This window comes from Urocitellus parryii, chromosome 3 (assembly GCF_045843805.1).
Source record: "Urocitellus parryii isolate mUroPar1 chromosome 3, mUroPar1.hap1, whole genome shotgun sequence".
Taxonomy (NCBI): domain Eukaryota; kingdom Metazoa; phylum Chordata; class Mammalia; order Rodentia; family Sciuridae; genus Urocitellus; species Urocitellus parryii.
In genome coordinates, this window is record NC_135533.1 from 52326413 (window position 1) to 52343136 (window position 16724).

Here is a 16724-nt window from a genome sequence, read left to right on the forward strand (position 1 = left end):
ATGTGTGTGTGCGTGTGTGTGTGTGTGTGTGTGTGTGTAGATGTGGCTCAGTGTCTGAGTTTGAGATGTATGTTTGTATACTCCACCCGCTCCCAGGATGCCCCAGAACTGTTAAAAGTGGTTGTCTTCAGCTTGGCACCGTGGCACACACTGTAATCTCAGCGGTTCAGAGGCTGAGACAGGAGGATCTCGAGTTCGAAGCCAGCCTCAACAATGGAGAGGCCCTGAGCAAATCAATGAGACCCTATCTCTAAATAAAATACAAAATAGGGTTGGGGATATGGCTCAGCGGTTGAGTGGCCCTGAATTCAATCCCTGGCACCAAAAAAAAAAAAAAAAAAAAAAAAAGTGGTGGTTGTGTTCGGCTAGGTTGGAGGTGCAGCTCAGTGGTAGAGCACTTGCCTAGCATGCCCTGTTCATCCCCAGAACCCGCCCCCCTCAGAAAAAAAAGGCAGTTTCCTCTGGGAAATACTTGCCTAGAACACAGAAATGGTTATAATTAAGCTGCAATTCACAGACAATATAATTCACCCTTTTAAATGTATGATTGCTGGGTCATATGGTAGCTCTGTATTTAACCTTTGAGGAACTGGAAAACTTTTTTCTAAAGTAATTGCATCATTTGCATTTCCACCAGCAATTTATGAAGTTTCCAATTTCTCAACATCCTGATCAATGCTTGTTATCTTGTTTTAAAAATTGCTGCCGTGTCTGAGAGTCTATGGGATGTGATATTTAGTCTTGCTTTAGTTCTGCCTACATCTATTGTGATGTGATCTTTGTGTGGGGTTAACAGTGTTGGAAAATAAGAGCTCCTGTTCTCTCTTCCTCTTTCAGAATTAGGATATCAGCCTGTGCACACTCAAAATATTCCCAGGGCTACTTTCAGCATTCCAAAAAGCCTAATAACCTATATGTTCCCTCTCAATAGAGGATCTAGACTAACCAAAAAGTGAAATAATGTTTTTTTGGTTTTTTTTGTGTTGTTGTTGTTGTTTTAGATGGGTCTTACTATGTTACTCAGGTTGGCTTTCAACTCCCAGCCTCAAAAGATCCTCCTGCCTCTCAGCCTACTGAGTAGCTAGGGATACAGGTGTATACCACTGCACCTGGCTTTAGTGATTTAATTTTGACTAGAGTTATTTGAATTAAGTTTAGGTTGCTTAAAATAGAAAGGGCATTTTTCAGGTTTTATCACCACCTAGTAGTGCAAACCCAGGATATGGTGAATGCTGAATGAGTAAATGAACATATATTAGTACTCTCATTAATCTGAATCTGTGATACCAGAGATTGCCTGAGAAAATTTCAGGCAAGATATAAGACTTAATAAAAGAACAGCAATTTTTATTAGAATGGAAAGAAGAAAAGGAAAAAAAAAACACTCTCAAGAGATAGAGTGGGTCCTCTCAGGAGAGTTGTAACATTCCTTTGTGTCCAGCTTTTATTGGGGGATGAGGGGAGTTGTTAGATGGTCCCACCGAGTATTACCTTTTGACTCTGGATTGAGAGACTACATTAGCCCTAAAGGCAATTTGGTCATTTTGGCCCCTACTGCTGGGCCCTAATTGGAACTGGTTTTACAGAATTTATGGTGGGCTCTGATCTTAATCAGGCTGCTTTCCTAGGTCTGGGAACTTCTGGGCTGTGTTGTTCGTGCGGGGTCTTGCTTAAGTTGTTCTAGCAATTAGGCTCTGCAGAGCAAACATATTCCTGCCCTTTGGTTCTTGCCCCCTGAATTTATCTATCTTCCTGATGTTATAAGATGAATATTAATAGGACGAGATCAGGCAAGGGTCCTGAAATAGCTATCTTGTCAGACCTTGCAGTGCCACTGGGGCAGGCTGTTGATAAACTGATTTGCTCTGTATTAAGTTTTTGTTTTGTTTTTGTTTTTATTGCTTTGCTAGCAAAGGAGGAACACAGGGGATTCCTGTCCTAAAGGCTGTGATTCTGCCCATCAGCAGGAATGGGGCTTTTTAAAGAGGTGATTGAAAGGCTACATTCCACGAGTTCTCTGTTGGAGTTGTAACTCACTTGTTAATTTGGGAGATAGTCATTTCTGAGATAATCTGGTACCTAGTCTGGATTAGTTCCTATGGCGGGTTTGTGCTCAAGGACAGATAACTGCCTAGGATGGGGAAGAAAGATAGTCCTGTTTCCCCTGAGATTAGGGTAGGGGAGAGCTTAGGGAGGAGTAGGGAGAGAGGAGGAGAAGAAAATATGTCCATTTAAAAAATAAGTTGCAGTTTCTGGCTGCTATGGCACATACCTGTAATCCCAGCAGCTCAGGAGGCCGAGACAGGAGGATTGAGACTTCAGAGTCAGCCTCAGCAATGGCAAGGCACTAAGGAACTCAGTGAGACCCTCTCTAAATAAAAGACAAAAAAGGGCTGGGGATGTGGCTCATGGTCAAATGCCCCTGAATTAAATTCCTGTATCCCCACCACCATGGCAGAGCAGCAAGAGCTACATTCAAAGTATAAAGTGGACCACTATTACAAAGTGCTTTGATAACAGACATCCTCTACATAGAGATGTAAGGGATTATTATGATTAATTAATTTTCTAAACATGTATCATATTATTCTCTTCAGTGGAGCAAGAATTAGTTAAAATTTTGCCCTGAAAGAGTTCGTAGACTAAGATTTTCATTGATGTAAAGTGACTCTTATCAAAGACAGTGAAAAACGGGATATAACAAGGCCATGTGTGTGATTGGACTCTGAGTTTGGTGCTGGAAAATTCAGTTTTATTTGTCAAGTGTGGCTATAGGGGGTAAATCAGTTCATTAGAACCCTGGGGATGCACAGGGCCTCTGGCTATCTCTTTCATTTTTGTATCCTCAACACCCAGTACAGTTATTGGCACATAACACAAGGATAATACCAATGATGATAATAATAACAAAATATAATTGATACTTGTTGAACACCTTGTATTAAACATTATGATAAATGCCTTGCCAGATAACCTCATTTCATCTTCAAAACCATCTTATGGGGTGGCCATTATCAACCACCCTGAGAAAGAGCTGATGAGAAAGCTGAGCTTCAAAAAAGATGAATATAGTTTGGATCTGAATGTCCCCCAGTGGTATATGTGTTGAGGGATTGATTGGTCCCCAATGTGGCAGTGTTCAGAGGTGGGACTTTGGGGACGTAATTGGATCATGGGGGTTCATGGTGGGTTAATCCATTGATTCATAATTCTGTGGCATTTTGGGGAGATGGTGGATTCTTTCTTTTACTGCAGGCATGTCCATGAAAGGTATGCCTTGTGTCTGGCCCCTTCCACACTCTCTGCTTCTTGGCCACCATGAGGTGAGCAGTTCTGCTCCACTGCCCTCTCTCCACCATGACCTTCTGCTTCACCACAGGCCCAAAGAAATGTAACCAGCCAACCATGCACTGAAACCACTGAAAACATGAGCCAAAGTAAATCTTTCCTCATTTAAGTTGTTATTCTTAGATATTTTATCACATCAATGAAAAGCTGTGACCACATACCTAATGCAACACAAAGAGGTAATTTATCCAAAGTCACCCCGTGAGTAAGTGTGAAGCTGGGCTTTAACCTATGTCCATTTGTCCTAGAATCACTTCTCTTAACTGGGATGCCCTGAAATGCCAATGTGACACATCCAGTTCTCTTAGTGTCTCTTTTGTTGTAGGGACAATGAATACATGAAGACAGTAGGCTCGTAGAGCTTGGTAATACTTGCTTTCATGATCCCCTAGTCAGCTGCCCAAGCTTCTGATTCTGCTGCTTCACATTACATTCTGTTATCTTTTGGGTCCTCAAGTGGACTTTCTTTTTTTACAGGTTGGGAATCAAACCCAGAGCCTTATGTGTGTTAGGTAAATGTTCTACCACTGAGTCATACACCCAGCCAAGCTGGACTTTTGCATAGAGGAAAGAAAACACTCATTAACCAATCAGCACAGGATCTGAAAGTTTTATTTCTCCATATGTCAATTTTATGTGAATTTTATTAATATTAAGTGAGTTTTTATAATGACTATATACCATCTAATTTATTTTAAAATTTTAATATATACGAGTCATACATAAACTTAAATGATGGATAAGTCCAGAGTCTTATCATCTGAGGGTATGACCAAACTATAAAGTTTCTCCATCTGTGGGTTAAATAATTGAGGAGTAGGAGGCACATAATTCAGACTCCAAAATGCCTTGTAGGAATCCAGCTTGACATGACTGCCGCCCTTTTGGTCGTAACCACCATTTTGTTTACCCACTGACTTTGGCACACTTCTCAAACCCTATAGAACATCTGTGCCAGCCACTGATGCTCAGACTGAAGTAGGACAGAAGAGGCTGGATACCTGAGGAGTTTTCAGGAAGCAGGTTTATTGACTGTAGGGTTTAGAGGTGACTCTTGCCCAAGAATTCTTCCTCTGAAGAATTAATGTAGAAATTATTCAATTTTATAACCAGTGTGTGTGTGGGGTCTAGGAGGTTCATATGATAAGCACATTTCATTCTATCTTCTAGATAAATAGGGGTTTCAAAGTTTTCTCCTGCAAACCTGGCATTTATAAACAAAGAGGAAGCTACAGATCACAATGTCTTCTGCAGATTTTTGTTGAGAGTAGATGTTCTGTTTAAAAAGCTCTTGATAAGAAGGGGAATTTACATGCCACAAATATGGTAAGGGTCTTCTAGGTAGAGGTCTCTGGCCTGTTTCATTGCTTCCTTGATGATTGTTATTTAATTATTTAAGTCAAAGATAATCATCCTCCTCTTGGCTTAAAGCTTTATATAATGTCATAATCTTAGTTGTCTTTTTTTTCAACAGCTGCTTCCATACTAGACCCAATAGTTCTGATGTAAAGGGGAATCAAACATGGGAGCAATAAACAGGTTAACAGTAGAATACTTACTATGCCAATTAAGCTTTTTAAATTCACCAACAGTTGAAAACCATCCTCCAAATAGTGAGATTAGATCCCCACATCAGAGTCCTTGAGGGGTTGGTCTGTCAGGTCCAGTTTACTGGTGAACACTTTATAACGTCAATGCAATTGTGATCAGGTTGCCCAGTCCCAATGGGCAATGGAGTTGTCAGGTTTAGACATCAGAAGACTTTAATGTGGACATGTGAACTTTCAAGTGATGTGCCCTTTCACATAATGTGCCCTGGTATCTGACCATCTTCTCAATAGTCAGCCAGTATTGTCCTTTGTTCTCTAACAATGTCAAAACTGAATGAGGAATTCTGACAACCAATTCTTGCCCCAGATCCAGTTTATCAGCTTTCGACACCAGAAGGGCTATAGCTACAAGGGCCAAGGGCCCGTAAACAAGGTGGCTAGCCTTGGGCTACGGAGTCCAGCTGTTTAGAATGATAGGTCACTGAATGGTGCCATGTCCCCAGCATTTGAGTCAGAACTCCTACAGCTATTTCAGACCTTTCATGGACATGCAGAAAGAAAGGCTTTGTGAGGCCAGGGAGTCCTAGTCCAGATGTACCAGTGAGTGCTCGTTTAATGTCCTCAAAGGCCTTTTGCTGTGCTGGCCCCTGCATCAGAGGATCCCATTCTCCCCCTTTGTGGCTTCTTAGAGGAGTTTGGCCATAACTGAAAAGTTAGGGATCCTTATACAGCAGAATCCAGCAGCACCCAAGAACTCTGATCTGACTGTGGGTTAAAGGAACCAGAATTGAGCAGAATTGTTTCCTCTCAGGGCAAGTTGCTGTTGTCCCGGGGTCAGATAGAAACCAAGGTACTTGACTTTTTCTTGATAGATGTGGGCTTTCTTCCTTTGAGACTTTGTAAGCATTTCCACATAGGAGAGTGAGAAGCAGTTGTGTCCCCTTTATGCAGTCTTCTCTGGTTGCCCTGGCCAACAAGAGATCATCTACAGATTGGAGCAATGTGTATTCACATCAGAGGCCAGCTATGCCTGTAATAGAGATCAAACACATTTTTATCTTTTATTCCAATCTTAATTACTATCTATAATACTCAAGTCACACATCATACTTTACATAATGATATATATAGGTTACAGATTTTTAAAAAGGTTAAGGCAGCCATGGGGGTTTAGGTGGCTGAATTGAACAAAGGCCAGCAGATATGAATCTAAGAGTCACTGTAGGTGGTCAGTTAAGATTTCAACAAGCCAGCCATAGAATTTGTTCAGGGTACAGAACTGTCAAAATGGGGAATTTATTCTAGGCCAGGGTCCAGACAGACATCAGGCAGTTTTGAAAGTCACTGAATGGTGCCATGTCCTGAATGGGACATGTTAAGCAGGAAGATCAACCTCAACTGAAGCCAGAGAAAAGAGAATTGGAGGTTTGTAATCTGTTCCTCTTGTGACTAGATTATCAGAAGTTCTGATAGTGACTCAGGTCATTATGTGCTGCTGCAACCAGTCTTAGGGTGCTCCTGTTTTTGTGGACCTAAGGTGAGGGAATTATTTTATTTGGTGGTCTGGTGTGTTTGTTAAGTCCATGGGCCTGGTTTTTCTGATATGGGGTTGATTCATTCAGGCATCCATGTGCTTCATATTTAATTCAACAAGTTCACTGGTGAACATTTTTTATTAGCACAATTAATTCATCAATTTATGCCTTATCGTTGTACTGTGCAGATGGTGGTTGTTTACTTGTACAAACAAGATGTAGAGTCATTCTAACTTAGCACTTAAAATGAGCAACTCACTGCTTTCTAAAATGGAGTAACTCACAGCAAGACACAGACTGAAAACTACTGTTCTATTCATCGTGGAATAGCTAAGAGCAGGACATAGCCTGTCTCAAATAAAATGAATTTCTAAATTGGCAGGGGATGTAGAGCATCCCTGGGTTTAATCCCCACTACTGTAAAACAAGCTGGGCATGGAGATACATACCTGTAATCCCAGTAGTTTGGTAGGCTGAGGTAGAATAATGGCAAATTCAAGGCCAGCCTCAGCAACTTAACAAGACAATGTCTCAAAAATTTTAAAAAACGACAAGGATGTACAGCTCAGTGGTAAAGTATCCCTGCACGCAATCCCCAGTACAAACAAACAGACAAAAACCCCCAAAACCAAAACACTCAAAATACAAAATCAAAAAAAAAAATCCTCTATAAGTAATAATCTAATGGAGATAAATGACTATATGTTTGTTGTTGTTGTTATTTGGTTTGGGGATGGGACCCAAGCGCTTTACCACTGAAATACACCCTGAACCCTATGAGAATTTTTCAGAGCAGTAAAGGGGTCCATTATTATCAATTGACAACATGCTTATCAATTGGGAGGGATCCACTTTGAATGACATCAGCAAGTCACATCCCAACATGAAAAAGAACTAGAAATAGGGATGGGTGAGATTTCCAGAACCAAATGAGAGAGTTGGGAGTCTGAGACACTAGATAGTTTAGACTGCTTTTCAGGACAGTATGGAGGGGGGTGTGTGCTTAGGAGGGACTGGGCTATTTAATTGAGGCTGTCCATTAAGAACGGTCAGCTTGACTCTCTAGTTATACCCAGGGCTTGGAAGAGTCAGTCAAGAAAAGGGAAAAGGGGCGGGGTCTCCTCCAATGCCTGTGTACTTTTCCCCTCTTTATCCTTCTCCCAGCAGCAGTATCTGTCCTTCTTGACTGGGACAAGAGGCAGCAAGACAGCCACTCATCCTCCACTAGCCAACTTGGAGCAGAGTGATGAAGTTATCCAGCTGGCAACAGAAATGTCCGGGCATCTGTGTCTGGGATAGAGGTGCCAGCCAGCTAGGAAGAGGGAGAATGTGCCTATGTGCACACATGTGTGTAAATATGGGGCATGTATGTGAGGGGGAAGTCATTTTTGTAATGATGAATGAAAACAGCACAGAAATCTGGAGAACCCCTGTTGGCTTCCAACACTTTGACCCCTGCACTTCCACCCCCTGTCGGGACAGCAAGACACCTGCCTTCTTGATAGCACTTCCACCACCATTTGTTAAGTAATAGGAAGCTCCAGGGCTGGTTTTTGTGGCTGCCCAGGCCTTCCCATACTCAAAACCCAGGGACCAACAAAACAAGATGACAGGACTTGGAAGGTTCCCTCTAGATTTCATTTTATTTTTTGATACCGGAGATTGAACCCAGGGGCACTTTAACCACTGAGCTACATTCCCAGCCCCCCCCCCCTTTTTTAATTTGAGACAGGGTCTCCCTAAGTTGCCCAGGCTGACTTTGAATTTGTGAGATTACAAGTGTATGCCACAGTGTGTGTGTGTATGTGTTGGGGGTCCTGGAACCAATTTCCCACAGATAAAAAGGGACAACTGAATATGCTCATATTTGAAAATTGGAAACTATAAAACTTCCATAATCCACCCACTCTCACTTTAAAAACTTCCACAGGCCATATACATACTACCATAGATTGTTCCCATCACATTAAGATGCACACACAGCACTGAAGTTACTGTTAAGCTGGGTGTGGTAGCTGTTAAGCTGGGTATGGTGGCATACACTTATAATCTCAGCAACTTGGGAGGCTAGGCAGGAGGATCACAAGAATGAAGCCAGCCTCAGCAATTTAGTGAGGCCCTGTGTCAAAAAATAAAAAGGGCTGGGGATGTGGCTCAGGGGTAATGCATCTCTGGGTTCAATCCTCAGTGTATATATATATATTCTATTGAAGCTGGGAAAGTGAGGCGCACCTGTATTTCTAGTAACTTGGGGGGCTGAGAAAGGAGGATCTCAAGTTCAAGGCTGACCTTGGCTCCTCAATAACTAAGCAAGACCCTGTTTCAAAAAGTAAGTAAGTAAGTAGATAGGACTGTGAATGTAGCTCAGTGACAAAGCATCCCTGGGTTCAACTCCCAGTACAAAAAAAAAAAAAAGACTGCATTGAATTGCAATTGTCCAATTGACATATGTGAAAATTTGCTGACCACTGATGAACCATCTACTCGTTTTGGTGTGCTGGGAATTGAACCCAGGGTGCCCTCTGCCCATCTTTCAGGGCTGTCCCACTAGCTATAGGCTCTTCTCCTGGTACCCCCTATCTACACTGTCATGGCTCTTTCACTTACTCCCACCTCCCATCAGCTGCCTCGCTGCTCTCATTTGTTTGTTTTGCCATGCTAGGGATTGAACCCAGGGCCTTGCACATGCTAGGCAAGTGTTCAACTATTGACTGAGTGACACCCCCACTCCTGCCCCAAGCTCTTGACCTAATTTCCCCATTCAATTCACATGATTTTTTATCCTTCATTGCACACATATTGTCACAATGTTGCTCAAGGGATGAATTTTACCAAATGTGAATACATTTTAATTTTTTTTTCTCTGATTCTAACAGTAACAGTTGCCATTGGGAGAAAAAAGAAGTTCATCATCATATAACACAGATATGATCATTGTTAACTGCTGTTGCACAACAAATACCAATAGTCACTAAGCAGCTGTCCTGTTCTCCCCCCTCCAAAAAAATTTTTTGTGAAATATCTTAGATACACAAAAATGGTTACTTTATCAAATAAATATTTGTTGATTACCTAGTATATGTCAAGCACTGTTTTGGGTTTATGGATATAGTAATTTCAAAAACTGTACAATCCTCACTTTCAAGAAGTTATCTTCTAGTGGGGGAAGATAGCTAATCAAAAATACAGGACTAGGGTGGTGGCTCAGTGGTAGAGCACTTGCCTGGCATGTATGAGGCACTGGATTCTATTCTTAGCACCGCATTTAAATAAATAAAGGTCCATTGACAACTAAAAATAAATAAATTAATACAGGATTGGTGTTGTTGAGTACTATGAATTCAGAATGAAGTTGGAGTAAGGAAGATGGGGGAGGATGTCCAGTATTGCTTTGTATGAAAAAGCCTACGAGAAATAATATTTGATCAGAGTCCAGAAGGAAGTGAGTAAGCCATTCATTCATTAAATATTTATCAAACATGTTTTTAGACTCTAAGGACATAGCAGTGACTAGAAGACATTCCATTATGGGCCACAGATACTCCTCTTCACTGCAGAAAACTTGCTTTGTTTTACCTAATGTCTTGAAGACTAAAATATTCTGGAAGGGAAAGAAGAGGAAAACTTACACTTAACTTTTTATTCTTTGGTGCAGTGCCAGGAATCAAACCCAGGGTGGGCCTCATGTGTGCTGGGCAAATACTCTACCATTGAACCACATCCCCATTCCTACCCTTAAAATTTTGATATAAAGACTTTAAAAGTCTAAAATTAATCAGAATCTATTTTCCTCCTAAATAAAAGGAATTGTTCAACTTTATCTCTGCTTCCATCTTAAATGCATACCATTTTTTGATTCATTTTATTTTTATTTTCCCAAAGTAATCATTAGGGTTAAAAGTAGTTTTGAGTATTCATAATTATAGACAGCTCCATATGTTTTCCAAATATTTCTTCTTGCATGTCATTATTTTTGAGGGGAGGGGTTCAGTTTTCTACTTTCTACTTTTTTCTTAAGTACATACTTCAGAAATTTCCTTATATGGTGGCTACTCTGTTTTTGTCTGTCATCTATAGAGGTTTTTAATTTGCCCTCATTTAAGACAATAATGACTTGGTCTGATGTAGCTCAGTGGTAAAGTGCTTGTCTAGCCCATACATCCAGCACCTCAAAAAAGAAAAAAAAAATGACTTTATCCAGACATAATTTACAGTGTACAATTCCCTCCATAGGGATTCAAATAAGGGGTGCTTTGTCATTGAGCTATATCCCCAGGCCTTTTTATCTTTTTTTGAGACAGGGTCTTGCTAAATTGCCCAGGTTGGCCTCAAACCTTCAATCCCCCACCTCAGTCTCCCGAGTTGGATGTGCACCACTGGGCCAAGCATCCACACGTTTTAAATATGTTCACCAACTTGTGCAATTATCTTTTTTTTTTTTTTTTAAGAGAGAGAGAGAGAGAGAGAGAGAGAGAGAATTTTTTTAATATTTATTTTTTAGTTATCAGCGGATACAACATCTTTGTTTGTATGTGGTGCTGAGGATCGAACCCGGGCCGAACGCATGCCAGGTGAGTGCGCTACCGCTTGAGCCACATCCCCAGCCCCAACTTGTGCAATTATCACCACTAATTTCATAACATTTCTTCACTCCCAAAATAAACCCCATATCTATTAGCAAACATTCCCCATTCCCCTGACAACCATTAACCTATTTTCTGACTCTAAATTTGCTTATTCTGACATGTCTCAAATGAAATCATACAATATGTGCCCTTTTGTGTCTGATTTCTTTCAGTTAGCATGTTTTCAAGGTTCATTCATATTGAAGCATGCATCAGTACTCCATTTTTTAAAAAAATGTTTTAAAATTGTCAGTGAATCTTTTATTAATTTACTTTTATGTGGTGCTGAGGATCGAATCCAGGTCCTCACGCATGCTCGGCAAGCACTCTACCACCAAGCCACAACCCCAGCCCAATATGCCATTTTTTTATGGTTGAATAATACTTTATTGTTTCACATTTCAACTATCCTTTCACAAGTTGATCAACATTTGAGTTGTTTGCATTCATTTGGCTATTGTGAATGATTCTATGAACATTTGTGTACATGCTTTTGTGTGAATGTATGTCAATTATTTTGAATATACTTAGGAGTGGAATTGCTGGATCATATGGAAACTCTGTTTAACCTTTTGAGGGACTGTCAAGCTGTTTTCAAAAGCAGCTACACCATTTTACACTTCCAATAGCAACATACAAGCAAAACATCCATTTTCTCCATATTTTCACCAACACTTCTTTTTCTGATTTTGTTTGTGTTTATTATAGCCATCCTAGTGGGCCTGAAGAAGGATCTCATTGTGTACATTCTAACTGGTGGGTTTGTTTTCATACAAACTGACACACACTATACTTGCACTATATGCTTATCTTATCAACATACTGTGGAGATGATGTCAGTATGTACAGAACTGCTTCTTTTTTTTTCTTGCCAAATTTAACCAGTTCCTTATTGATGTTTTTTTCCCCCCAGTTTTTTGCTATTACTAACAGTTGCTGCAATGACTATCCCCTACTACATTCTCCACACATAGAATATTGTCCACAAGGATAATTGCTTGGTGTGGAAATCCGGGTTAAAGGGTACAGACATTCTGGTATAATGAAGGACCACAAAATTGCTGTGGGTTGAGGAGGGAAGTTGGTTTACAAGTGCCTGTCTGTCAGCACGTCTTCATCCCCAACTTTCTCCTTTTCCAGCCTCCCCACCCTATCTTCCTCACACACCATAAATGTGAAAAGTAGGGGAAAGGTTGAGGCAGGGATTTGGCTTCTCCCTTCCCATCAGTTCAGCGCCTTTTGGGCAGAGCTAGCCAAGTTGGGGGAGTTCCCGGGTTCTCTCAGCCCAGCCAGGGCACTTGGTTTGGGCACAAAAATTCATTGCATCCCTACTTGAGTCAGCACTGCTCCATGAGCTTTGACCTGCTGTCTCCTCCTTCTCAGGATAAAGACCCTGAAGCTACCCCCAGCCTTCCCTTCTATGGAGTGGATGTTCATTCCAAGTGGCCTCTTCATTCTCATGGTCTCCCCAGGACTCTTTTTTTCTGAGATATTCTCTGGCTCTCTCACAACAGAACATCGTATTGTTTTGGTTGGTGTGACAGATGGCAGCCCTGTCCCCAAATCTGGGCATAAAACTGAATTGCAATCTCCTTAGCTCTTCAGATCAAGTATCCTTAGCAATTATATAGGGGGCGAGAGCGTGGCTCACACCTGTAATTCCAGCTAATCCGCTGATGGTTTACATTTGATGGCAACCTGGGCAATTTGGTGAGACCCTGTATCAAAAATTAAAAATACCGGTGAAGGCTAGGGCTGTGGCTGTGGCTCAGTGGTACAGCATTTGCCCAGCACATGTGAGGCACTGGGTTTGAGCCTCAGTGCCACATAAAGATAAATTAATTAATTAAATAAAGCTATTGTGTCCATAAAAAAAGTTTGGAAAAATACCGATGGAAAAAAAATCACTCAGCAGCCAGTGCCCCCACAATAGATGAGACTGAGTGTTTTGCCCATACCTCACCAGGGCCAGGAGTACCTCCAGTCTCTTAAGCAACATGACAAACTTTTATGAAAAGTGAGTTAACATGATACAAAAGGGCTGCCACCATTCCAGAGAGATCCGTGGTAAATTCAATCTCAGGATCTGGAATGGAGGGTGGAGAATGGAGTCTCAATTGGTTCTTCTAAGAATTCAAACAAAAGCCGCTCTTCAGTCCCTGAAATGGAGGGGTGGAATGGGGGTCCGACGCCCTCTGACAAGTTGTTCTTTGGGAAGTCTCTGGTTAACTCCCTCTACCGGCTGGGGTTGTGGCTCAGTGGTAGAGTGGTTGGCTGTTGTGATGGGCAAAAGGTGCGACTTCTGCAGTCCAGGGGGAGAAATACAGAATGTCCACGAGCTTCTGCCCTTTTCAATACTTTATTCACTCAAATCACTCAATACAATTTAACTCTATAGGTTCTTAGTCAAGAAAAGATAATCCTTAATGCTAGCTACTGCAACAGATATAATCAAATCACAGCAAACAATTCTAGATTAATTCTAAGCACTGCAAACACACTTAATCGTGACAGACTATTGACAGACATTTCCTCTGTGTGCTAAATTCAATCCAGATCAAAAGTCTTAAGGCTTAGGCTTTAAGTCCAGCAGATGCACACTCACTCAGATGGAGGTGATCAGATCAGGAACCAAGTCAGGCTTCTCCTGGGATGGAGCTGATGGCTGAGGAGAGGGTCATAGAGAGAAGTTGCGGTTCTCAACAGGGTCAAGATGCGACTATAGAGTTTGAGAGCAGTGAGGACCACACAGAGAATCAGGCAAACAATGACAAGTGATGGGATGTCAGTCCAGGTCCTCATCATCAGGCTCTCCAGCTTGAGTGCATCTGTATTGGACTGGCTTATATCTGTCATTTGCTCTATTATTTATACTAAATTTGGGGGCTTTTGAACCCCCCTCCTTTTTCAATCCTTTATCAGCTATCAAGGCTTCACTTTTGAGTTTATCAGGGTGAGTGGAAGTGACTTGTTTGTGCCTGGGGGGCCATACTGGAGGGCTCAATTAGGTTGCCTCACGAGACAGCAGGTTTCAAACCGAAGCTTAGGGTCTGGCCTAAGGCCATCCTCACATTGCCTAGCAAGTGTGAGGCAGTGGGTTCAATCTCCTTCACCAAACACAAAAATAACTAAATAAACAAAATAAAGGTATTGTGCCCATCTACAACTAAAAAAAAAACCCCCAACCAACCAACCCAACCAACCAAAAAAACCCAAGAACCCCTCCGCCATGGCGGAGCCTTCAGGGGTCATCTGAGGTGTGCTTTCCGCGGGACGTGGCACAGATTTATGTGTCTTCTGACTCCTTCAGAAGTTTAGGACAGGCGAAGGCAGGCGGAGGTAATGCACTCGACAAGTCCCACCCTGGCGGCAACGATTCTGAACCATTCGCCACACACTTTTAAGAACACGTCTGCCCTTAACCACCCACGCAGCCTCCAACACCAGACCGCTTCGCGCCGGGGCCGGGGCGGGGCCGCTGGCGGAGGTGCGTGCAGGCCTGAGCGTGCGGACGCCATCGCGAGTGCGTCAGCCGCTCGGGGGCGGGGCCGCGGATATAAGAGGCGGGGCCGGGCAGGCTGACTGTTGGTGTCGCCGCGAGCTGGGCTTTTGCCTTCGTAGACCTTAGTGCGTGGGGCGCTCGAGCTGCTGCTGGTCGAAGGACTTGCCTTCCGATTCCTGTGCGACCTGCTGTGACCGTTTGCGGGCCACTCCCGGCCTTCCCCCTCGAGGTGAGTGGCTTTCCCGGCTCCCCGCCCCCATCCTCCGAGCTGCGTGCTGGGCTGGCCGCCTCGTGGACTGGGCCGTCAGGAGCTTTGGCTTCTTGTCTCTACCGGTCAGCCGCCCCAACCCGTTTTCCTCTAAAATGGACTGGGATTCCGGTAGCCCACCCCTTGCTTGCTGGTGTTTGGATTAGGCATCCCTGTCACGCCCCCCAAAAGCACCCTCAGCATATTTTTTCCTATCCCAGCGTGTAGCTTGTTGTGTCCTAACTAACTGTCCAGTGAGGGCATGGTTTGAGTCTGTGGGGTTATCTTGTGGCCCTAGTACCTTCTGGCGTGCCTGACACTCTTAAGTATTCAGGGTTTATTTGTTGAGTAAATGAACTGATAGATTTGACTCTTAAGGTTATTTTAACTTTCAAAAAAATTATGGTTAATTGGAATCTAACAGTAAAATGGGAGAGACTTCTTGGTAAGTTGTCTTGTATTTCCCCCTTTCCCCTGCAAGAAGGCTCTACCTCTGCTACAGGTAGCAGCACTGTAGTATAGGGTCTGTGCATTGTACCTGCCAAGAACAGTCTTAAAGAGAAGTAGAAGTTTTAAGTAGTACTCTTGAATTAGAGAAGCAAGTGAGGCTCTACAGTAGTGGAGTTTGCAGTGCAAATATGTACTTGGGGATTTTGTTGTGGGAAAACTGTTGGCCACTGACTCCCTGGCTGGCCAAGCCTCTCATTTACTCCTGGGAGGCAGAAGTGTTGGGGAATGATGCATGTAGATCTCCAAAGGCTGAAGATTAACCCCTTCCTTTCTTTCCTCAGGATCCAGAGACCATCCAGAAGTAGAAGGCAGCACTACTGCTCAGCAAAGGAGTGGGGTACTTTCAGCCATGAAGAATATGTTGAACCTTTACCTGCTAGGTGTGGTGTTGACCCTACTGTCCGTCTTTGTTAGACTGATGGAGACTTTGGGGGCCTTAGTGGAGAGCCCATTGCCAGGGAGTACATGGAACACCAGAGGTCAACTAACCAACACAGAGTCCCCCAAGGGCCTACCAGACCATCAATCCAGAGGGGTGCAGTAAAACTGTCCTCTGCATCAGCCATACTTTGGAACATACTTTGCAACGCCAGCCAAGTTTCCCATTTACTAGCAGGCAAGCTCACACCACCAGTGTTTCCAGAGAACTGTTACTAGGCACAGACAGACCTGTTTGACTGGATATGCTCCTTGCCCTCGGGGTGGGGGAGCCTGTTTAATGCACAGATATGCATGGGTTGCCTATGGCTACGGGATGGAGTGAACTTGCCCTTCTCCCCAGGATGGGCTGTATGCTTTGCTGTCCTTCACAGTGTGGATCTTGACACATCTGGGATGCGGACTTGTGCTGCACTTTCAGCTGTTGGGAGATGGTGGTGTTTTCAACCCAGCATCCTAAACATCTGCCAAAGGTTTCTTTGGACATGAATGTCTTGTGGTCAGTTTATTTGGTGTTCAGTTTTTTCTTCCTGAGAGCGCCTCTGTTTCTGGGTAACTATTAAGGTGTGTACATTGGCTACAAGGAAGGAGATGATAGAATATCCACTGTTTAATTCTCATTGTCCTATATTTTTATAAGTTCTTTCTCCAACATAGCATGCATGTGTTTGTGTATGTTGGTCTGAAGAGGGCAGTGGGATGATAAAGCCTGCTTAGGATGTGGGCATTTTGGCCACTATGTGGTTTAAATGAATTTTTTGATGCAATAAAGTTGAAAAAGTATTTCCACTGTGTTATTTTGACTTCTGACCTTGAAATTAGTGATAGGGAAGAGTTTTAATTCCTAGTCTAAGGATTAACATCCTAAAACTTCAGAACAGGAAAATGCTTAAAGCACTTTTGTTTAATCATAAACTTCTGAATTTGGGGGTGTAGGCAGTTTACTACCCATATAACAACCAGTTATTA

The 16724-nt window shown here is 42.7% G+C and overlaps 1 protein-coding gene across 1 annotated transcript; it reads left to right on the forward strand.

Annotated features, from left to right (window-relative positions):
* Positions 1-14613: 14613 nt before the first annotated feature.
* On the forward strand, positions 14614-16480 carry Hilpda (hypoxia inducible lipid droplet associated). Its single transcript, XM_026411684.2, has 2 exons — positions 14614-14789; positions 15599-16480. Exon 2 carries the CDS (start codon positions 15667-15669, stop codon positions 15859-15861), a length of 195 nt encoding a protein of 64 aa, XP_026267469.1. The 5' UTR covers positions 14614-14789; positions 15599-15666; the 3' UTR covers positions 15862-16480.
* Positions 16481-16724: the final 244 nt, after the last annotated feature.

What these genes read in the sequence shown, in the direction of transcription:
- Hilpda (XM_026411684.2), top strand. Translation starts at nt 15,667, where the DNA reads ATGAAGAATATGTTGAACCTTTACCTGCTAGGTGTGGTGTTGACCCTA.